Genomic DNA, 25,290 nt, shown 5'->3' with positions numbered 1-25,290 from the left:
TTACAAACAATTACATTATTTTTTTTATATACAATTACCCATTTATACAGTTGGGTTTTTAGTGGAGCAATCTAGGTAAAGTTCCTTGTTCAAGGGTACAGCAGCAGTGTCCCCCACCTGGGATTGAACCCACACCCCTCCGGTCAAGAGTCCAGACCCCTAACCACTACTCCACACTGATGCTGATAGGTCTCTACCAACTTTGCACACCTAGATTTGGCAATATTTGACCATTCTTCTTTACAAAACTCTTCAAGCTCTGTCTAGTTCCTTGTGGAACATTGATGGACAGCAATCTTCAAGTCATGCCACAAATTTTTGATTGGATTTAGGTCGGGGCTCTGACTGGGCCACTCAAGGACATTTACCTTTTTTTCCTTAGCCACTCCAGTGTAGCTTTGGCTGTGTGCTTTGGGTCATTGTCATGCTGAAAGGTGAACTTCCGTCCCAGTTTCAGCTTTCTTGCAGAGGGCAGAGGGTTTTCCTCAAGGACTTCTCTGTATTGTGCTCCATTCATTTTCCCTTCTATCCTGACAAGTGCCCCAGTCCCTGCCAATGAGAAACATCCCCATAACATGATGCTGCCACCACCATGCTTCACAGTAGGGATGGTGTTCTTTGGGTGATGCGCTGTGTTGGCTTTGCGCCAAACATAACGCTTTGCATTTAGGTCAAAAACTTCCATTTTAGTTTCGTCAGACCACAAAACTTTTTGCCACATGGCTACAGAATCTCCTGAGTGTTTTTTTGCATACTTCAAATGGGATTCAAGGTGGGCTTTCTTGAGTAATGGCTTCCTTCTTGCCACCCTACCATACAGGCCAGATTTGTGGAGTGCTTGGGATATTGTTGTCACATGCACACTTTGACCAGTCTTGGCCATAAAAGACTGTAGCTCTTGCAAAGTTGCCATTGGCCTCTTGGTAGTCTCTCTGATCAGTCTCCTTCTTGCTCGGTCATCCAGTTTGGAGGGACGGCCTGATCTAGGCAGGGTCTTGGTGGTTCCATACCCTTCCACTTCTTAATAATCGTCTTGACCATGCTCCAAGGGATATTCAAGGCCTTTGATATTTTTTTATACCCATCCCCTGATCTGTACCTTTCAACAACTTTGTCCCGGAGTTCTTTTGAAAGCGTCTTGGTGCTCATGGTTGAGTCTTTGCTTTGAAATGCACTACCCAATAGAGGGAACCTACAGGAACTGCCGAATTTATCCTGAAATCATGTGAATCACTACAGTTTAACACAGGTAGAGGCCACATAACTTGGTGTGTGATTTTGAAGGCGATTGGTTACACCTGAGCTAATTTAGGATTTCTATTACAAGGGGGGTGGACACTTATCCAACCAAGCTATTTCAGTTTTTATTTTTAATTAATTTCTACAGATTTCTAGAATATTTTTTTCACATGGAAGTTGTGGGGTAGGATGTGTAGATACATGAACAAAAAACTATTTTAATGTATTTTAATTCCAGGCTATAAAGCAACAAAAGGTGAACATTTTGAAAGGGGGTGTAGACTTTCTATAGGCGCTGTAGCTGGCTCCAGAGACAATTGGTAAAAGATTTATCAACATAAAAACAAAAATGTTGTCTAACACTAACAGCTTTCATCAGAAATCACTTGTACTGGACAACAACAAATGGAAGTATAAGCCTGTGCTTGACAACTGAGGTTTGGACATTTGTTACCTTGCTTAATAAATATCTTGTTATGCCTGCATTTATAATAGTCCGCTTTTCAAATACAGGCGAATTATTTTAAAGAGCTAGCTGTCTTACAAAAGCAGTGGTACCGCAGAATATTATCCATGTACTTGTTATGACAAACCACTGGGGTGGGGCTTTACTGGTCCCACTTGGACCTTGTTTACTAAATATCTTTGTGTCTCTAAAATAGATAATCCTGCTGTCTACACTTTTTTTCCATGCTGCTGTATATTAATACATTTGCAAAATAACCTATTCAAGCGTTCCTATTACTATCACCACCATAGCAGGAAATGTGTGGAATGTAAACTCTCTGCATGCCTATCTTGTACACTGTGTGTTGTCCATATCTGTCAGACTGTGTACACTGTGAGGGTCATTCATAAAAATAGACAGTATTTCCAGAATGTCGTGTCAATACACCGTGACTTTTTTTGTCTGATTCTTAAAACCACTGTCAGGATAAGTAAAGTGATGCCCATGTGGTACCGGTACCTTATAGGTCACGGAAAATTACTGACAAGTTTCCAGCAACCAATAAAATGTAGTATTGAAATTAAGTTGTCCAATACTTATGACGTAGCTGATGGTGAAGGTTATTCTGTGGCGGTATAGATTGTGGAAATATAAACAATCAGAGAGAAATGCAAAGAAAGCCAAAATTATCTGCTGATGAACTTAATAGTCTGAGAGAAGAGGTTGTGGCAAATGCACATAAATCGTTTGGAGAAAAAATGGGTTGTATAAAACAGAGAAAAATAAATGTGGGCACAGATAACAACACATGTCAACGCTGTCTCATCTGTATAACGAAGCGCCCTGGATTGTCAAAAGAGGTGGCAGGACAAAATACATGATGTTAAAAAAAGCAGCACAGCTCCAAGCAATTGGAACAGGTGGCTTTTAACACCAGCAGAGGAGGCTGTATTTAGTACAATTTCAAATTAAACAGTTGGATTAGGAGGACACGACACATCTGTCAAATCAATGCAACACTGTGCCGCTGTGCAGGAAACATCTGGAATAGCTAACACATCAGGTAAATATCTATCTGCCTGTTGACCTGCTTAAAGTTATTATAAACATTATTTAACATACATGTATAAATTATAATACTGACATTTTATTAATTTTATTTTGATTCCAGCAGCACCTCGCAAATGCGAGAAATATGCGCTCAAAAGCACACCACTAAGGAAATAATAACGGGAGAAAATAAAACATCTGACATCGCGGTGCTACAACTTCAACCCATTGGAGAGGAAGTACTGGCTACAAATCAGATTGTACAAAACAATAATAATGCAACTGTTTTGACATCAATCAGTTCCTTTCAGCACCATGTAGCGGTCACATCAGGAGGTAAAGAACTGTCTAAATGAGGGAGGATAGGTAGAGCACACCCATATAGACCAGGGACCACCTCTGCGACAGAACCTTAAAATAGAACCCTCCAATGTTAAATGGTCAACAAAACGGGTAATACATTTATCAAAATAAGTACACCAACATGCAATTAAAAATCATGAACACCACTTTAAAGAAAATAGCTGCAGCAGGGCAACAAATACGTATCTTTAAAGGTGCATTTATAAGCGGCATCACAAAACTCATCAATAAAATAGAAAAAGGACAAAATGCAATAACTAAGTCAATAATTGATGGACAGAATGCAGTGGCCAACACAATTATTGAAAGAAACAGAAATGTTACATCATCCATAACCTCATTCATTGAAACCATACAAAGCTCACAGTCAATCTTCCAGACAGCCTACTGTCACACTACAGGCTTCCACAGCCACTACTGCAGTAAAATGCAGAGTCCGAAACCCAGACGACCCTGAAGTGGACAAGGGACTTGAAATAAGAGAGCAAAAGTCTTAAGGAGGAAGAAGTAATTGTGGTTTCAAAACAGGGGCGTCCTATTAAAAGAAAGAGAAAAACAAACTAGGAGAATTATATGTATTGCCAAGTTCTTTTTTTCACATATAATTTTATATAATGCATTTGTGCAGATATTCATGTACTACCATGACATATTTATGAATAGGAAAAAAGCACAACAGGACGGTAATAGCCTCTACCACCATGGAAAAACAGACAGTATGTTGTATGAATAACCCCCTGTGTGTTGTCCATATCTGTCAGAGTGTGTGCTCTGTGCCATTTCACTCTACAGGCACGGATTGTTTCACCAGCCGCCTTCATCTCTTTGGTAGGTCTGCTTATATAGCAAGTGTACACATTCTCAAGGCTCCTTCATAACTTCACAGCTCTCAAAATATCACCCGACCTTCTCAAATATGACTGTTCATTCGCCCAGCTGTGTTTGTACTACCTAGAGGCACATTTTGCACAATATGTAGAATAAGAATTACATTGAGAATCAATGTAATTCAAACACCCTTCTCTTTATGCTGGCTTTTGATATTGACATTTGATAACTAATTCATGTGGTTGTGTTTATCACTTGTGATGATGGGCAAATCAGCCCACAGAGAAAGACTCTGACTCCTCTAATGGAAATGGAAACAGTTGTTTTTTCACCCTGTCAGCACACTCCGCCACACTCACACATTGCATGCATCTTGTTAATAGCTAACCTTAGTTGAACCACAGTATTCTGTGATTCAGGATCTTGTGCATCATTTTTAATACAGCGTCTCTGTCTACACTGGTTTATTGCAATAAATTGTACTGCTGCGATTTGGTATGCAGACCTAACTTCTAAAAGGGTGATTTATTGGGGTTCTCCACATGATACAGTAATGTTATGCAGCATTATATATACAATGTATTTATTTATTTATTTATTTATTTATTTATTTATTGTATTTAAGTGTACTATGGTGGCCTACAGAGACATTTGTGTAAAAGATTTATCTGCGTAAAAAGACCGGTTTTGTCTAACAGTATTAGCTTGGACTGGACAACAATAAATAGAAGTTTGTTAACAATTGTATTTTGTATTTCTTGCCTGTAACGATTCTGGTTACATCTTTCGCTGCCTTGCAGGAAGTGTGTAACAGCATCTAGGTCCATGAATATTCAATACACACTGTAACCCATTAATCAGTCGCTTTCAGAGAATGTAGTGTCTCTGTTGTGAACCCATAGTTTAGAGGGATGTAAAAAAAATATAACACAGCTAATTATAAAGCTAGGGTTTTAATATGGTCAGTTGAATATGTACTGTATATAAAATACACACGTTACTGAAGTGGAAACTGAATACAAAGAATAATCCTTTTACAGGTGATATTCAGAAAGTAGAAATAAAGTAATTACAGTATGTGAATAAAAACATTCTGTTTCTGTAGAATGTATGCTACTTGGCATTTCACTGGAATAGAGCCCTTCCTTTTCTGTCATGCAGAGGTTCTGGGTTATGTTAACCTTTCAGCTCTGCTGGCCCCATCTGCTTACTCTCTCTATACTGTATATCGTTGTAGTCAAAAGTTTACATAGCCCAATCGAAATTTATAATTTCTAGAAATTTCTCGAAAACAAATAATTATGGGAAAAGTCTTTTGCTGCAACAGTTTTGCTTTTGTGGATGAGGAAAAAGTTACAAGAAATAGATATCTTCAATTATTTATTTGAATACTGTTTTTGCAAAACTCCAAAAATGCTAATTCAAAAGTATTCATACCCTGACAAGGAAAATTAAATTAATAGTTCATAGTTGAGGTACCTTTAGCAATAATAACCTCTTTTAAATGATTAGGATATTTGTCAATGAGCTTTTGGCATGATTCTTTAGTGATTTTTGACCATTCTTCAATGCTAAATTGTTCTAGTTCATTCAAATTCCAAGACTTCTCTTGCACAGCCTTCTTCAACTCATACCAACGATTTTACTAGGCCATTCCAGAACCTTGATTGTATTCTTCTTTAACCATTCTGAAGTAGATTTTGATATGTGCTTTGGATCGTTATTGTGTTGGAACATCTAGTGCTTTAAACCAGGTTTTGTAGCGGAGGGTTTCAGATGATTGGCCAATATCTTTTGGTATGCTATGGAATCCATTTTACCATGTATTGGAATTAAATTTCCTGTGCCATTAGAGGAAAAACAACCTCATAGAAGGATATTACCACCTCCATGTGTGACAGTAGGTATTGTGTTCTTTTCTTTGTATGCCTCACCAGACTTTCTCCAAACGTACCGACTATCAGCATGACCAGATATCTCGATTTTTGTTTCATCACTCCACAAAACCTTTGTCCAGAACTCATATCCATCATTCAAATTCCATTTTGCAGACTTTAAGCGGCAGTCCTTGTGATGTTTTCCTAAGAGTGGCTTTTTCCTTGGCCTGCGACCATTGAGACCTTCACCATGCAATACTCGACCTATGATTGAAATAGAAACCCCAGTCCCACTTGCAACCAATTCACTTTGAATATCTTTGACAGTCAATCTCGGATTGTTATTAACCTTCCTCACGGGGCTCCCGAGTGGCGCATCCAGTAAAGGCGCTCCACGCGGAGTGCAGGATGTGCCCTATAGCCTGGAGATCACAGGTTCGAATCCAGGCTATATCACAGCCGACCGTGACCGGGAGTTCCTAGGGGGCGGCGCACAATTGGCTGAGTGCTGCCCGGGTGGGGAGGGCTTAGGTCGGCAGGGGAATCCACGGCTCACCGCGCATCAGCGATCCCTGTGGTCGATAGGGCGCCTGTGGCTCTGCAGTGGAGCCGCCAGATCTGTGTTGTCCTCCGGCACTATAGGTCTGGTGGCATTGCTGTGGATCTGCAGTGCAAAAAATGACGGCTTGGCAGGAGCATGTTTCGGAGGACGTGTGTTCCAGACTCCGTTTCCCGAGTCGGCGGGGTGGTTGCGAGCGGTGAGCCGGGGATATAGATAATAATTGGGCATGCTAAATTGGGGTGAAAACCAGGGTAAAACAATTGGCGACGACTAAATTTTATATATAAAAAAAAAAGCCTTCCTCACAATTCTTATACTTGTTCTTGGTGAAAGAACCTTCTTTCTTTTGGACCGAGGGAGCGTTGTAACAGTCTTGTACTGCTTGATAATAGAAACAGTCGAAATTGGGATACTCAAATGCTTGGAAATATTATATCCTTCTTCAGCTTTATGACAATAAATAATTTTCTGCCTAAGGTCTTCAGATAGCTCTTTACTTTTTCCCATATTGACTTATTGGTAATGACAGCAATCATCCTATGCGTAACCCTTTTAGACTCTCTAAGAATGCTCACCAACAATCCAGCATTTTCTAGACTTTTGTAGAATTAGGTTCTGCATTATTATATTGAAATTTCGTGCACCTTGTAGAAAATACTATCATAGCATCAACGGGTATGAATACTTTTGAATTTGCATTTTTGGAGTTTTGCAAAAGAAATTGCTGAAATAAATAATTGTAACATCTATTTCTTGTAACTTTTTTTCCTCATGCACAAAAAGAAAACTTTTGCTACAAAAGATTTCTCCTAAAATTCTTTGTTTTTCGAGAAATTTCTAGAAATTATACATTTCCATTTGGGTATGTAAACTTTTGACTACAACTGTATGTACAGTAGATAGGGACAGCAGAGTTGAAAGGTCACAGCGACTCATGATTTAAATAGAATGCCGTAGTCTGTTCAATACAGAAGTAATAATAACTCATTATTAGAGCAATTGGACCCAGAACTACTCAGAATGATACCAGAAATAAAGGGAGGGAAATGTTAGAAAAAAATCAATTTAAATGGATATTGGTGCTACAGTAGTTACCTCCAAAGCATGAGCTTGTTGTAAATCATATAAAAAGTATTAGAAAGAAGAAACTAAGTCAAGCAGACAAATATTTTGATTAGTTTGTCTTCTTGACTTAGTTTCAGTGTGGAGTAGTGGTTAGGACTCTGACTCCTGACTGGAGGGTTGTGGGTTCAATTTGTATGTAAAAATAATGTGTAAAAAATAATGTAATCCATATGTAAAAATAATGTGATATCTTGTAACAATTGTAAGTCATCATGGATAAGGGTGTCTGCTAAGAAATAAATAATAATAATAATAATAATAATAATAATAATAATAATAATAATAATAATAATAATAATAATAATAATAATAGTTTTGTGCAGTTTGACCCGAGAGTTGTGATTGAGGGTTTTGAAGTTATGGACTCAGTGGTTTAATGCTGATGGCTGTGCCCCTTGTTTCAGAGCCTCCAGCCGGGTGAAGACAGTGTCGCAGGGCTCGGGGGGGTACGACAGTGACAGCATCGAGATGCACCCCCTGGAGGAGTGCCCCGAGGCGCAGTACTACCACGTGCAGTGCCGCTCAGGGGAGGTGGGGTTCGAGAGAGCTGGCATGTCACGGAGCTGGGGACTGAGGAAACAGGCCATCCAGAACTGGCATCGGCGGCCCTACCGCAACAGCACCGAAGGGGAGGAGGGAGACATGTCTGATGTGGGCTCCCGCACTACCGAATCTGAGGCTGAGGTCTGGGAGCAGGAGAGGAGGGCCTCTTCAGAGACACAGCAGTCCAACTCCAAAAAGGCCACTGGGGGATACAGACTTGGCACAGGTGACCCCTTCCTGATTCATTTCAAAGAGTGCAGGATCCTGCAGCCTGTTACCTAAAGGCTTTGGGTGCAGGGTGCAAGCCTATTTTGAGCCTTCAGGTATCTGTCTTAGAAAACTCACACTAGTCCTGTACCCAGTGCTGGGTTTCAGAACCACCCTTATTTAGGTATAATATTGAGCAAAAAATTATGCTCAATAATATACCTCAGCGATCACATATATCACAGCATGAATAGTTGTCCATGTATCTAATAATTAAGGGGTAGTTCTGAAACCCAGGACAGGGTGAAGGACTAGTGTAGGACATAAGGAGGCTCGTGGTCCTTTCAATAACCATAACAAAGGACCAGATTGCATCGTCACATCCCCTGAAATACCCTTAGTCACGGCCCCTGCGATAGCTAATTCAATCACGTATCCTCCAATCCATGACTGACACATCGCGTACCGCATTAGGGCGGTGACTTCTGGCATTGTGACTCCACCCCCTTCCTGGATGGCTGTCTTCCAACTGACCCTGGAATGAACTGCCAAACCATCCAGCACAAGGTACACTGTTCCTGTTATACAGCGCCCTCACAGGTCGGAGAGAGATTGTTGATTAGAATTCATTTGCCCTCATCACACATTTATTCTTTTTTTTTTTTTTAATTGTGCTCAACACATTATTCTTACGTAACAGATAGTTACCAGCCTGTACAACACAAGTCATTCTGATAACTAAGGCTAGTAATGGTATTAATAAATAACAATAATAATAAACAGTTTTATGATGTGCAATACCTATAGGCATAGGAAAATAAATGAACTGATACATTACTACCGGTTGTCACTCCCTGACATATATTTTAGTCACAGTGGGCTGACAGGGTTGTAAGCTCTGTAAGAGGTTTTGATTTTTTCTCAAAAATAATTAATCTTCTTCAGGTAAAGTCAATCAAAAATGGTTTATTTAGGAATCAGAATGCAAACAGGAACAAAGCAAATCAAAGTACACATACAGCATACGGTAGACCTCAGAAGATGTCATGTCTGAGCTGTCATCAGTGTAGATTCGTACAGCACAGATATACGGCTAGCTTACGTAATTTTCTTGACCAAATTTGGTTTTATTTCCCTAGCATGATGCAAGACAAAGCACATTAAAAGTTAACATTTGCGTTTCTTCTCCAATGTCAGCAGAAACCCAGATAACAAGAAGTTACATTTAAGAACAATGCTATGAGTTTTGCTCAGTTCTCACAGGCAGCATAGCGCTATACCCACGCATCACAAGGTCGAACAAGACTGTTGATTACAAACTGCTGATATGCACCAGCTACCTACAGCTTAATTTTAAGACTTTATTAACCCTGCGTTGATTCAGAGCTTACATTAAACACAGGAAAATCACACAATGTTTACAGACAGTTTCAATGAGTTATTTACCATTTAAATGGGAAGCATACATAACGAGTTGTATAATGAAAAGGAACAAAGGCTGTTGAAACAATAAGAGCTTGTGCAATTTAACTGGTACAATGTGTATACTGCCCCCACAAGGTGCGTGTTTATCACAAAATGCCTATGTGTTATAATAGTGTGTTTCAATTGGTTTGATTATGGTTTGTATACAGGCTCAAAACAGCTTATTAGCAGAAACAAGTTATGCGAATACAAAAGTGTTGTCATCTATCCGGAAGCCACAGCTGCACTCTGAGTTATGAAAAGCCAGTCACTCCTTACAAGGCCAGGGCAATACATAGGCAAAAATCCTTACAGCTCTCAGTTGGCATATGCTTCTGCACCACAAGTAATGACTCTAGCAGCCACGATGTAGATTTCCATCCCATACTCTTTGAAGTATAAAGAGGCAATAATCATTGAAAATGGGTCACATACCACCACGTGGCCCCCAAAATAATTTAAACTTTGAGCCGACTCGTTTTCAATTGTTTTATTTAGATTTTTTTATTGTTATTATTTATTTATTGCATACTTCTTTTTGTTTTAACTGACATGTAAAGGGCTTAGGGATACTGTGGTATGAGAGGCGCTATATAAATAAATACATTGAAATTTAATTATTCCAAAGCAACTTCTAGAACATGCTGTCTCAAAGTTTCATGTTTTTGGATGTGATATTATCACAATGAACTTCGTTCAGGTCATCACATCCTCAGTGGCAACAGAGAAACTGTATTTTTTTTAAATGCAGCTAGCTCATGGTTGAACAAGCTGACATTTTTTATTGTTGATGTGGTTCTCTTTCTCTGGACTGGATTAGGCTGAAAGGACCGCTGATTTATGTACAGATAATTCACAACTGCGACAACAAGTGTTTTCACGCAAGGAAGACATAAAGCATCTATGTCCCGAGCAGAAGTCTTCTTTGTAGCTGTTTGTTGTTCCTATCGGTGGTTGAAGACTTCATTGTAGAGTTTGTTGTTCCTATTGGGGGGTTGAAGACTTTGTTGCTGAGAGGAGAGCTTTTCACTGGACACCTCAACAGATTGAGTTCCAACCAGCAGACCAAGAGTCTAAGCTTCAAGGATCTGTTGAGTATAATTCCAGTTGCATTTTCCTATCATGGAATGGAATTAATTAATGGTAACACATTCACATATAATTGAACTATTAATTGTTTAGTTTGCACACATGTGAAATAACTTTTTGGTGAAACTTGGAGGAGTTAACTATAAGTAATGTACCTCATATTGTTGTATGAAGAACTTATTTTAAAGTAAACCTGCTATATCATTAAAACAATATACACATTTTGACAGGATGTAAGGTGGGTCTTAGCCAAGGACAGTTTACTTGGCTAAGGTGCTGCGATATTTGGTCTTAGCATTGGAAGACAAGCGTAGCATGACCTACAGGTTGCCACCAATGCCAGCAATATGTGACACACGAAGTACAACATTCCTCCGTCCAGGGGATCAACCACCAAGAAAAGGTATTAAAACCAAAAGTTGTCTAGGACAACTGGAAGCTGCTAGAGACTGGAAAATGCTGGCAGATGTTGGACAACTGCTTATTTTCCCACCGGAGATTGCCACCACTAACCTTCGACCTAATATTGTCTTGTGGTCTGGATCAGCACGCCTTGTTCACTTGGTAGAGTTAACAGTGCCATGGGAGGATGCTGTGGATGAGGCATATGAAAGGAAGAAACTTTGATACACTCAACTAGCTGCTGAAGTGGAACAGCGAGTGTGGAGAGTCCAGGTTTACCCAGTGGAGGTGGGTTGTTGAGGATTTGTGGCACACCTCACAACCCGGTTTCTCAGAATTCAGTGGTCAAGAGTTGCGACGCATAGTGAAGAACTTATCTGAAGCAGCAGAGAGGAGCAGCAACTGGCTCTGGTTGAGATGGAAAGATTCTGGTTGGGAACTTCAAGCATAGTAGAAAGAAAGCAACATAGATGTAAAGGAAGGTAAGTAAGCTGGGCTTAGCTGAGTGGGGGATGGAGGGGGGTGATGTCAGGATACCAGAATCACTGTCGAGCCCTCTTAAGGTGTTGTGAACTAGTCGACGAAACACCAAGGATGGAAGATGTCCACTTGAAGACCCCAGAAAATTACCTTACTCAGCTCAGTCCAGACGGTTGTCATGCTGATGCTCTATGGAGGCCGCACTGTGCTTGATCCCTGGAGCCAGCATTGCAACCGTTGCGTGTGCTGATGCGCCAGGGAGGCAAAATAGGCTGATCCCTGGAGCAGGCATTACACTTCAGCCATCAACACCAGGCAGAAGGATCATCAGATATCAGCATGAAGTTTTTACACCTACTCTCATGTAATGGAAATCATTAGTAAGCTTAATGTGATCTATTCTAAGATTTTCTACACCATTTCAGTTTAGGCTGTGTGTGTGTGTGTGTACGTGTGTGTATTAGCAAGCTACTAGACACGTCACAGCCCTGTTTGTGTGTGTGTGTGTGTGTGTGTGAGAGAGAGAGAGAGAGAGAGAGTATAAGCAGTGTCACATTTCACTGACCCTGCTAGCTGCTTTAACTCATGGTGAGAGCTATGACTTGTGTTTTATGCTTACTAGACTAAGAGATTGACTTTCTGACTTTGTGATTTCTATTTAAAATTTGTGTACTTAATAAAATACTCCTATTGATTAAACATTCCTTGTGTCTAGTGTGTGTATGTGTGTTCATAGTAAATCTTCGATCTTGTAACACGTCAATTAAATATTTTTATAAGACATGCCAAAGGCAAGTAAAATAGGATTTAGTGGAAGAAATCATCACAGGAAAACTGGGCAATGTACTCAGGATATCACTGCTGTTAGGCCTTCTGCGCTGCCCCAACTGCATCACAGTTATACAGTATAATAGAATTAAGCATTTGATGAATTGTGCAATATGGAGCTAGCTAATTCAAATCTTACATTTGGTTGTGTTGCCAATCTTGGCTGGAGTCCCACAGTAGTGACCCATAAGGATCTCTGCGTTGACCTCTCTGCTGCTGCTGGCTTGGATGTAAAATCGCCTGTTCCAAAGTGACCTCTACTGGTCAGGTTCCAGACAAGGCCAGACGGAACCAACCAGGCTGGGTCTGGCTTCCAGGATTATTTAGCTTTGCAACATCTGGTACTTAGATTTGTTGGATAAAAAGAGACGGCTTGTAAGACTGCAAGAACAGAGGCTGCCCATTTATCTTTAGTCCTCCTGAGTCAGTACGTAGGAGGTGACATTCAAATTAGCAATTTCATTTTGCTGAGAAAACGGGGTAGAATATATGATTCTGCACCATAAATTTTAAAAAGATAAAAACAGAATAACTAAAACGCTCCCATGCAACTAGGTCCTGCAGCAGAGTGCAGTATAAGCACATGTGAAATTGCTTTCCAGCTCTAAACCGTTCCCGGGACATATGTTATTAATGAAATCACACCGATCCAGGATGCCGCTGTGAGTCAGAGGTGTTTCAGCTTCATTTGCTGCTTCATCTCTGAGCAGATTAATTGTTCATTTCAGCCTCAGAAATCAATGTTTATTTAAAAAAAAATAAGCATAGGGACTAAAATTCCCATTTGTGTACTTCTAATTAGGCTTCCAAGCCCATGGCTGGGAAGCCTATTGATGTTAAGATGATTATTATTATTATTATTATTATTATTATTATTTTTCTTTCCGCCAACAAAACCTTAAAAGTTGCATAAAATTGCACGAAAACTCTTGAAATTTCAGAGTTGTAGATGCCAATGGGAACTAATGTCCACAGCTGAATGAACACGATTGGTCACATGGTTTGGCAGCCATATTGGATTTTACGACAAATTTTGGACCATTTACAAACATCTTGTCGGAAACTACTTATCGCAGAGTTCTGAAACTTGGTATACATGGTTAGGGATTGTCCAAGATACATGGTGCTCGAAATGAAGCTGATTGGTTTGGTGGTATGGCAGCCATGTTGGATAACCTAATTAACACACAAATGTCTTCGTCTCCAAAACCGCTAATCTGATCGAAGCAAAACTTGGCATACATGATCTAAATATGGTTTTCTTTGAAGTTTGCCCAAATGAAGTTGTTACAGTTAACCCTTTGCGGTCCATTGTCGGACTGGGTCCGACATTGCAATTATTCCTCTCAGGTCCTTTGTCGGACTGGGTCCGACATCATTATAGCAACGCCGAGAAAACCATTCAATTGCCGAGTGGGAGCGACAGGAGCCGAGACAAGTCGAAAAAAAAAAACAAGCATAGTAAACAAGCTGGCTGAGTGCGTCAGCGCACTGAGACTATCATGGACATTTGCAGAGCTTTTTTCAGATGTTATAGTAATAAAATAATGACTTGGATCGCATTATTGAGGAGTTTGGTGATAAAACGAGTGATCCGGAGATGATCGATCGGTATGTACGACTATTATTATTATTATTATTATTATTTATTTCTTACATAGCTGAACGCTATAGCAAACAAAAGGGTGGGGCGGGGCTGGAGATGCCTAGTGTGTGCTTTGTTGATATGCAGGGCCATTTAAACCCGTTTGACTGTGAAAAAAAATACTTTTAAACAGCGCGTATAAAATTAACTGCGCGTGTGAAAATTAATTAGACCTGGCGTGCCTGACGCGCGATTAATAAATGGACCGCAAAGGGTTAAAAAACATGGCTGCCGTGGGCCAATCAAACTTCAGCATTGCTCTAGTTACATATATTGCGCATAAAATGAACACCGTTGAACAAAAACTCTTGAAACTTCACAGAGTAGTGGAGGCCTATGGGAATTAATGTATGCTCGATTAAAAAAATGCCTTGATATTGACCTTGACCTTTGACCTCTCCTTAAGGGCAACCAGTAAAAATGCTTACATTTCAAATTAACTCCTTGGAAGCCGTAAAGTTGCTTAAAGCCGTAAAGTTGTGTTTTTGTATTTTGTACTTATTATTTGGTGCCATGTTGTGTCCCAGGTCAAGTATTGCAACTGTGCTGCTGTTTTGAAGAAGAATTTCAATATTCTGAAAGGGAAGTGATTCCTGAGTATGCACTTTCACTACCTTTCCCTGTCCCATATTAGAAAACAGATCCCAGGACCATAAGCTTTGAACAGTGGCTTGAATTGCCCCATAGCATTTAACCCTTTCAAACTTTCAAACAACAAAAAAAGGAAAAGAAACAGCTATCTGTTTTTTGTAACTGTAAATATCTACCAAGGGCTTCTCTGTAGTCTGGAGTCCTTACTTCAGTTTCAGTGTGATTAGTTATGTAGTTTTCATATAAAAAGCTGGAGCCAGTGGAAGAAGGAGTATCTTAATTGTAACACTATTGCTGTTTTGATGAACAGGTCGGTCAGAGGGCGGGTATAAGCCCTGCCGGCATGAGAAGCACAGCCCTTCCCAGTCGAACGAGGTGATCAGCCCGGAGATTCTCAAAATGAGAGCTGCGCTGTTCTGCATCTTCACCTACCTGGACACCAAGACCCTGCTCCGGGCCGCCCAGGTCTGCAAGGACTGGAAGTTTGTGGCCCGGCACCCTGCTGTGTGGACCCGGGTGCTGCTGGAGAACGCCAGGATATCCTCCAAGGTGCAGTGTGTTGTTTTTCACCATGTCTATACTGTACAGGAGGACAGCATCAGCCTTCAATACAGGGGGACCACACGCTTGCTACCAGACACTGGGGACCTGAGAGTAACCATGGAAATGGACTGCACATACATTATTGTTTTCATACCTTTACTATGTAAAATTGCTTCGTTGCTTAGTTACAGGGTTGGGCAGAGATAGAGATTTTGCCCTCAGTATGTAAACTGTTCGGTTCTCTACCCCTTGTTGCAGTTTATGACAACCGTGTCTCAGTGGTGTACACAGACACACTCCCTCATCCTCCAAAACCTTAAACCACGACAGAGGGGGAAGAAGGAGACAAAAGAGGAGTACCTGAAAAGCACACGGTAAGCTGATAATACAACTAGAGTTAATGAAATACCTTGCATTTATATAACAGCACACAGGATCTCAAATGTTACCCATAGAAACACTATAACTGAATGATTGAGCCACCACCACATGTCAGCTGCAATTATTGTCCCTCAGCGGGATTCATTGGGATACAGTGGATATGCCAGCATGTATATATTTCACACAGTAGGACTGTACATATATCTGCAAAACCGCTTGTAATGAAACTAGTTATTGAAAGTATCAGAACATATGGGGGATGGTGTCTCTAATTTTATATTTACCAGCATTATTAACATGCCTGTGGCAATCCACCCATGTGAATGTAGACTGCAGCTACAGGATGCTAGCGTGTTGTACAAACCCTGCAAATCTCAATAGAGGAAAGATGCCTGTGAGTATACCTGAGGTTTCACTGCAGTGCGTTCCTCTCCTCTTCTCTGCTCAGAGGCTGTCTGGAGGTGGGTCTGGAGGCTCTGCTGAAGGCTGCGGGAGGGAATCTGCTGATCCTGAAGATCTCGCACTGCCCCAGCGTGCTGACTGACCGCTCCCTCTGGCTGGCCAGCTGCCACTGCCGTGCTCTGCAGGCCGTCACCTACCGGTGAGTAAAAAGGCAGGCTCTCTTTATAGGGTATTTAAAAAAATTAAACCTTAACTAAAGGTGTAGATGAGCCACTGTCTATAGTGGCAACTCTGATGAACACAGTTACAATGTTAAATGATCTGTATAGAAAAAACACATGTCTTGACTGGCCATTAGAAGTAGGTTTGACTGTATTTATTATTTGAAATGTACATTTTCAGGGGAGTGCAACTTCTCATTTGCAAGTGCATCCCGTTTACAGAGGGAGGTGTTTCTTCTACTATATGCAGGTGGAAGTTAATTGAAATCCTACAATATATACTCCAGCCATACAATCCCTTATAAACATTTACCATCGTATCGTTGCATGGTATTTATGCTATTTTAACGAATCATGTAGTTTATTGTATTGCCTCAGGAGACAGCAGGTGTCTGAATTATGCTTTACACTGTACAGCTGTACTGTTCATAAAAACAAAACAGCATTAGGTCACAAGTGAAATGATTTCCCTGACACTTTACGTGCCCTAAAAGCAATGGCACGAAAGTCAAATGTAAAAGACTTAAAGCAATCCTTTACATTTTGGGGATGTGTTCTCTTTCATTAAGTGTAGATAAAGTACTTTGTTAATTAGTTTGATTCTGGCCTTTGTTGATTTAAAGGGGTCATAACTAATACTTTAAAAATATCCCTGGGGAATTTAGCTTTCCACAATTTATCACTGCTGTGATGCATATGAAGCTAACGTATGCTGTCACCACACAAGAATTCACAGGTTTTATAACTACACATTGAATCACAGACTGCGAGTGTGGGAAGACGAATCCTGCATACTTACTGACATCACCGATTGCTTTATAGATTGCTGACATCATAATCTGGCTTTATTGAAGTTAAAATAAAATTATACTTAAACAACTTGAAAACCAAAGTTTACCACAGTACGTTGTGCACGGTACTTTTTCAGGTTTCCAATTGGTTAAACTATTAATTTACCATAGTTTACCCTGGTGTGATGGGGTACACCCCGCCCCTGTGCTTATTGATATTGTAGTGATTCTGGGGAGGAGGGAAGAGAATCAGGGTAGTGTAGAGTGTGTTCAAGGGATTGCATTGGGTGTGTATGCGAGCAGGTGTGTGTGTGTGTGTGTGTGTGTGTGTGTGTGGATGTGATCAATTAAAGCTCCAGCCATGGATGTATAAAATAGATGTTCACGGTAGCTAGTCTGGAGAATTTATGTCGGTGAAGATATGTTTTTGAGTTGCGTGTGTAAAGTAGAATGTATATAAAGAATTATCATGGGTGTTCAGGGGAGTTTTGAAGCCGCGTGTGTATGTGAAAGCGGTGACTCAGTCTCAAACCGGAGTTTGGAAGTATATGTTCTGTTTTGTTTAACCTGTTTGTTTGGCCCTTGTGCCTATTTGTTTTGTGTTTTGTTGACTGTTTTATTATATATTATTAAAAAGTGCAACAGCGCGTTTAAACCTGCAGCTCTCATGTTTGAGTCTCTTCCTGGTTAGAAACAGCTTGCCAGTGACGTCATCCTTGTCACACCTGGTTTGTCATGTTTTTTATTATGCTTTACCATACCTCTCCGGGCTTACCTAGGCTGTATCATGCTTTCGCTGTGCTTTATGACACTTTGCTGTGCTTTTGCTAAGTGTTATAAGGGAAGGGGTCTGTGAGAAGTAAGAATATGATTTTAAAGCCTTGATTATTAACCTTTCAAGATGAAATAGTTGTCCTCGTAATGGGAGCCAGTAAAGGTGAGTGTTGACTAGGGGAATGTTCATAACGTTTTCACTGTATAATCCTTTTCTTGTTCAGGAGTGCCACTGATCCAGTTGGCCAGGAGGTGATCTGGGCACTCGGGGCAGGCTGCAGAGACATTATTTCACTACAGGTGGCGCCACTCCACCCATGGTAAGTAAAAAGAAAGAAAGGAGATCTGACTACCTGTAAAATCTTGCATTAATCACCAACACAGCCTCTACTGCACAAAAACATGAATAGCAACATAATTAAATGAATGATATAAATTAACCCTTTTCATCTCCAGTTTTAAAAGGGTTTAAGATGCCAACAAAATGTAGTCTTAACCTGTTCAGGCTACCAGAGAACAATTCTCTGGTAGCCTCGGTTGGATGCCTTTCTGTAGCTTAAACATTCTAAACATCCTTAAAATAGAGTTTTGAGAATCTTTGTTGCACACATCATTTTAATGTGCATAAAAAAAAAAAACCACACAATTTTTAAATATACTGTATTTCACCAAATGCAATCTTGTGGCAACTTTTAAAGAACTGCAAACTACTGTGTACTGTAGCTGTCGCTTATTTAGATTTTCTCAATCCAGCCAACAGCCTGCACGATTCAGTAACCGCTGCCTTCAAACCATTGGGCGATGCTGGCCCCACCTGCGAGCTCTGGGTGTTGGTGGTGCGGGGTGTGGCATCCAGGGCCTGGCATCGTTAGGTGAGTACCGTCCCGCAAGATCCTTCTCCCTCATGTCTCCATGCCTAGGGCTTTATTTTTTTCTACAGTAAAAAAACAGCATTTCATGGTCTAAACATTGGTATTTCGAGATACTTCACGATTTAAACACAATATTTATTATGCAATTTAAATAGTGTTGTTAAATTTGGAATGTATCATTTATTATACAACAAATGTTCCTAAATATTTGAATGCTTACCTTAAAAACAGTAAAGCTAAATTGTAGAATATTTAGTTTATGTCCCCCTTTATAGACATTCTATTTTTAACATCAACGAATTATCAAACAAGATAAAAAAAAACATTAATAAATGTAAAAATAATAACTGGACAGAGCGATCTTTAGCAGAAATATCTCCGATCTTTGATGCAGCTGGTATCTTTTTTGTTGAAAAATGGTGCTTGAAAATGTCACATCTGACTAGTTTCCTGGCGAGTGATAGCGTTAACACAGCACTGTAATCAGTGTTTATCAGGTGATCTGTTTGTTTAGCTGTCTGACCTACATATGATACTTAGTGAAGATGTTAGACCACATGTGAATAACACCGGTACTGTAGTGTGGGAAGCTTTGAATTGCTGCATGAAATTATCCTACTTTTCCCATGTGTGGTGTCATTCTTCTGTTTGCATCTGCAGGAGTTGTCAGCAATTCACTTTTTTTTTTTTTTTTAAATATGTGCATTTCAATAGTTTCTGCCACACAATAGAAGCAGCACAGAACTGAGATGAAAAAACTATTTTCATAAAGTCTGTATTCATTGTACACCAGTTAGTTCTCTGGGCTAAATTCGGGTTTAAATAGATCAGGATGTAGAGGACTGTCTTTGAAGTACAAGTAATGCTGAGACAGTATAGAAATGAAAGCCCCCTACAGAAGAGAATGTCTCCCCTGTGGGGAATCACAGATTATTAAAAACTGCCAGTATCCCATTCTGATTTCTTTTTCCCTGCATATTTATCAAATATTACTCTTTCATAACTTGGTCTGCATCTGAACGTGATGTGTAAGCTTGAGCTAGACAGTGCCATTGGTCCAGGACAATGAATTGATATATAGAGGGAGAGGGAGAGGGAGAGAGAGAGAGGCGGAACTGTGGGGGCGGAAAACCACACTTAACAAAGCAGAGACCCAATCACGGGCGACTTTGTTTGTGTTTAAGAATTATTTTTATTATTATTATAAGAATCAGTGACAGTTCTGTTCCTGCCACACTATACACCTTTCCAGTACATCAAATAGATCGGTTTGCGGTGCATGAAAAAAGATAGCGCGATTGTGTAGGTGCGTCATCAAGTAAAAAACGAAAAGTTTGGAAATATGAAGTTACTTAAAAATTGGATTTACAGTGCCGAGTTAAAGTTTGTGAACCCCTTAGGATTTTCACATACTTCACATATTTCAAACCTAAAATGTTATTGGATCTTAATCTAAGTCCTAATAATAGATAAAGATAACCTGATTAAACAAATGACACCAAAACATGATACTTTTTCAACATTTATTTATCCACAAATGATTCAACATTCAATATCCATGTGAACCATGTGAACCTTTAGATTCAGTAACTGGTGGCACCCCCTTGAGCAGCAATGACTTCAACAAAGCGTTTCCTGTAACTGTTGGTCAGTCTCTCACATCGGTTTTGAGGAATTTTGGCCCATTCCTCGTTACAGAACTGCTTCAACTCGGTGACATTTGAGGGCTTCCTTGCATGGACAGCTCGCTTCAGGTCCTGCCACAACATTTCGATGGGGTTTAGGTCCGGACATTGACTAGGCCATTCTAAAACGTGGAATTTCTTCTTCTGCAGCCATTCTTTTGTAGATCTGCTTGTATGTTTAGGATCATTGTCTTGCTGCATGACCCACTTTCGGTTCAGCTTCAGCTCATGGACAGCTAGCCTGACATTCTCCTCTAGACTCTTCTGATACAATGCAGAATTCATGGTTGTGTCAATGATGGCAAGCCGTCCAGGTCCTGAGGCAGCAAAGCAGCCCCAAACCATCACACTCCCACCACCATGCTTGACGGTTGGGATAAGGTTCTTCTGTTCGAACGCAGTGTTTGGTTTTCGCCAAACATAACGTTTCTCATTGAGGCAAAAAAGTTCTACCTTTGACTCGTCTGTCCAGGGAACATAAGAACATAAGAACATAAGAAAGTTTACAAACGAGAGGAGGCCATTCAACCCATCTTGCTCGTTTGGTTGTTGGTAGCTTATTGATCCCAGAATCTCATCAAGCAGCTTCTTGATGAGATCCCAGGGTGTCAGCTTCAACAACATTACTGGGGAGTTGGTTCTAGACCCTCACAATTCTCTGTGTAAAAAAGTGCCTCCTATTTTCTGTTCTGAATGCCCCTTTATCTAATCTCCATTTGTGACCCCTGGTCCTTGTTTCTTTTTCCAGGTCAAAAAAGTCCCCTGGGTCGACATTGTCTATACCTTTTAGGATTTTGAATGTTTGAATCAGATCGCCGCGTAGTCTTCTTTGTTCAAGACTGAATAGATTCAATTATTTTAGTCTGTCTGCATACAACATGCCTTTTAAACCTGGGATAATTCTGGTTGCTCTTCTTTGCACTCTTTCTAGAGCAGCAATATCCTTTTTGTACTGAACACAATATTCTAGGTGAGGTCTTACTAATGCATTGTAAAGTTTTAACATTACTTCCCTTGATTTAAATTCAACACTTCTCACAATATATCCAAGCATCTTGTTGGCCTTTTTTATAGCTTCCCCACATTGTCTAGATGAAGACATTTCTGAGTCAACATAAACTCCTAGGTCTTTTTCATAGTTCCCTTCTTCAATTTCAGTATCTCCCATTTGATATTTATAATGCACACTTTTATTGCCTGCGTGCAGTACCTTACACTTTTCTCTATTAAATTTCATTTGCCATGTGTCTGCCCAGTTCTGAATGCTGTCTAGATCATTTTGAATGACCTTTGCTGCTGCAACAGTGTTTGCCACTCCTCCTATTTTTGTGTCGTCTGCAAATTTAACGAGTTTGTTTACTATACCAGAATCTAAATCATTAATGTAGATTAGGAATAGCAGAGGACCTAATACTGATCCCTGTGGTTACCTCACTCAATTTTGAGGTTTCTCCTCTAATCAGTACTTTCTGTTTTCTACATGTTAACCACTCCCTAATCCATGTGCATGCATTTCCTTGAATCCCTACTGCATTCAGTTTGAGAATTAATCTTTTATGCGGGACTTTGTCAAAAGCTTTCTGGAAATCTAAATAAACCATGTTGTATGCTTTGCAATTATCCATTGTCAATGTTGCATCCTCAAAAAAGTCAAGCAGGTTAGTTCTACACGATCTCCCTTTCCTAAAACCATGCTGACTGTCTCCCAGGATATTGTTACCATATAGGTAATTTTCCACTTTAGATCTTATTATAGTTTTCATAAGTTTACATAGAAGTCAGACTTATTGGTCTGTAGTTACCTGGTTCGGTTTTGTCTCCCTTTTTGTGGATCGGTATTACGTTTGCAATTTTCCAGTCTGTCGGTACAACCCCTGTGTCAAGAGACTGTTGCATGATCTTGTTTAGCGGTTTGTAAATAACTTCTTTCATTTCTTTGAGTACTATTGGGAGGATCTCATCCGGCCCAGGGGATTTGTTTATTTTAAGAGCTCCTAGTCCCTTTAACACTTCTGCCTCTGTTATGCTAAAGTTATTTAAAACTGGATAGGAACAGGTCGACATGTGGGGCATGTTGTCCATGTTCTCCTTTGTAAAAACCTGTGAAAAGTAATCATTTAATATATTTGCTATTTTTTTTCTTCATCTATGATTTCGCCATTTGTGTCTCTTAGACATTTCAACTCCTCTTTGAATGTTCTCTTGCTGTTATAATATTGGAAAAACATTTTGGAATTGGTTTTAGCCCCCTTAGCAATATTGATTTCTATCTCTCTCTTGGCCTTTCTAACTTCCTTTTTGACTTGTGTTTGCAGTTCCAAGTACTCTTTCTGTGTACTTTGTTTTTGGTCCCTTTTTAAACGCTTTGTAAAGTGCCTTTTTTCGCTGAATATTTTTTTTAATTGATCTATTAAACCATTTTGGCCATTTTGTTTTAGATTTAGATTTGTCTACTTTTGGGATGTAATTGTTTTGCGCCTCTAGTACTACATTTTTAAAAAACAGCCATCCTTTTTCTGTGGATGTTTTCTCTATTTTACTCCAATCTACTTCTGTTAGTCTCTGTTTCATACCTTCATAGTTTGCTTTTCTAAAAGAAAACAACGCCGAATCAATATGGGTCAGAATAATGGACAAAAATTCAAGGGGCATAATAATAGGAGCATGCTATAGACCGCCAAATTCAGACGCCAAGCAAAATAATCTGTTATACAATGACATTAGAAATGTGTGTAGAAAAGGAGAAGCCATACTAATGGGGAATTGGTTAATATAAACCCTATTGGATATTTAAGAAAACACTGTTTTTGATTCAAGAAGGCTATCATGGTAAAACTATGGAATTTCCATAATTATCGAAATCGCCATCTTCCGTGGGCCAGAGAACATCTTAGGTGGCGGCAGAGAGAGTGGTGGAGTGTTTTATTCACCGATGAATGCCGTTTTGTACTTGACAGACCTGACGGAAGACAACGTGTGTAGAGACGTCATGGTGAGCGTTATGCTTACTGTTGCATTGTTCAAGCCAACTGGGGCAGTGGAAGTGTGATGACGTGGGGAGAAATCTCCTTTAACACAAGAACGCCTTTGGTGCAGATTGAGGGCAACCTTACTGCTCAGCGATACATTGACGAAGTCCTTGAGGCAACAGTTTTTCCGTTCCTGCAAGCCAATCCAGAAGTATAGATTTTTCAGAGGACAATGCAAGACCACACAGTGCTAGGATTACAATTGCACAACTTCAAGAAAACAATGTTGAGGTCTTGCTGTGGCCAACTTTTTCTCCTGACCTGAGTCCAATAGAACACCTGTGGAACCAAATTGCCAGTGCCATCCACAGGAGACAACCTTCGCCAGCTGGCTGCAGCTGCACAGGAAGAGTGGCGGAACACCCCACAGCAGTCTATCCAGAGGCTGATCAGGTCTATGCGTCAACGCTGCCAGGATTGTGTTAATCCTCAGGGAGGTCATAACCAACACTAACTTTGTAATGTTTTTATTTTGACAGTGTGTCACGTTTCATACTGAAAACTTATTTTTTTATCTGTATTTTTGTTCACATTTTTTGTGATTTTGTTTGATATGGTTAAAATATTTAATTAAATCCATTAGACCTGAGTGTTGCGTTTCTTTTGTGCATCAGTATATATGACATTATACTATGATTATATAATATTACATAATATCACTGTTAGCAGAGAAGGACAGGGAAAAATGTCGGATCACACTGAGGGTCAAGAGAGCATTGATCAATTTTGCCAGAAAATTCCACAAGAAAGGCCCCACATTACAAATATATAAGCAAAAGAGAAAGAGATTTTCTTGGACAGGTATTTGAAGACATCGACTTGTTTTGGTCATCGACAGCTGACTGTCTTCCTACATAAATGCAGTAACAAATACAGCTGAAGCTGAGCGCAGTAAGTCGCTAACGCGCAGTATAATTGTGTCCTGTCCAATCAGAGGCGTTCTGTTTCGGAAGACAAACTGAAAGAGCTGGTGTTCTTTATTGCAATCTTGGAATTTAGAAAGACTTTGGGCATGATTTTCAAAAGGTTGTAAATGATAACTCCAGTGTTAATCAACAAATCGGTATGTAGCATTGATTTTGTAATTTTCAGCGGTCGTTATGCCTATCTTGTTTTTAAATAATCATGCTAACGTGATTTCCGAAATTATGTTGATTTACGAAATAACGTTAATATCTTAACGAGCTGTGCTTCTTGCGACTATTTATTTTGTTTGCATGGGAATTTAAAAGAAAATGTGTGTTAATTGTCATAATTTATCAGGAGTTAATTTGCACTTGGAAAAGGAGGGTTCTAATTAACGAAAGACTATATAACTCACCTTGAAACAGAAATTTAACAGACCATGGCTGTGATGCCGACAATACAGAGACTACCTAGATAATTCAGTATTTGTAGTTATGAAAAGATTTTAGCCTTTTATATACTTGTGGTTATGAATTAGATTTATTCGCTTGTTTTAACAATTTGTAACCTTATCCCAGAACACACTGCCGATGACATTGCAGGAAGGGATGCATGGATGCATAAAGTAGAGTGGCAATGGGGCAAATCAATAGGTGAAAAGATAAGGCTATGGCAGAACTAATAAATATCTACAGTTTTGGCTAGAACTTAAGGAGATGTAATCGTGAAAACCACATTTGATTGGAGACATGCATGTATTCTCTCTCTCTCTATTAAGCACACACACACACACATATACACATACACACATACATACATACACACGTACATACATACATAGATATACACACGGTATTCCATTGGTTTGTATATAATGTCCCTGGCGATATTTTCTGAAAACAAGACCTTACAGGTCTTTGCCTGCTTCCCTGGTAGTTTCACCGG

The 25,290-nt window shown here is 39.8% G+C and overlaps 1 protein-coding gene across 3 annotated transcripts in view; it reads left to right on the top strand.

The window, feature by feature from the left end:
* Nucleotides 1–25,290, top strand: part of LOC117408324 (F-box only protein 41-like) — a 74,027-nt gene that overhangs the window by 32,305 nt on the left and 16,432 nt on the right. For all 3 annotated transcript variants that reach the window (XM_059004338.1, XM_059004344.1, XM_034013220.3), the window contains exons 5-10: nt 7,897–8,261; nt 15,052–15,290; nt 15,543–15,658; nt 16,114–16,266; nt 18,078–18,173; nt 18,607–18,725. In XM_059004338.1, the coding sequence (XP_058860321.1) occupies nt 7,897–8,261; nt 15,052–15,290; nt 15,543–15,658; nt 16,114–16,266; nt 18,078–18,173; nt 18,607–18,725 (1,088 nt within the window). The remainder of the gene's footprint in view (nt 1–7,896; nt 8,262–15,051; nt 15,291–15,542; nt 15,659–16,113; nt 16,267–18,077; nt 18,174–18,606; nt 18,726–25,290) is intronic.

Source organism: Acipenser ruthenus, chromosome 2 (genome assembly GCF_902713425.1).
Source record: "Acipenser ruthenus chromosome 2, fAciRut3.2 maternal haplotype, whole genome shotgun sequence".
Lineage (NCBI taxonomy): Eukaryota > Metazoa > Chordata > Actinopteri > Acipenseriformes > Acipenseridae > Acipenser > Acipenser ruthenus.
Note: the sequence above shows the minus strand (reverse complement) of the source record. Positions and strands in the feature narration are given on the sequence as shown.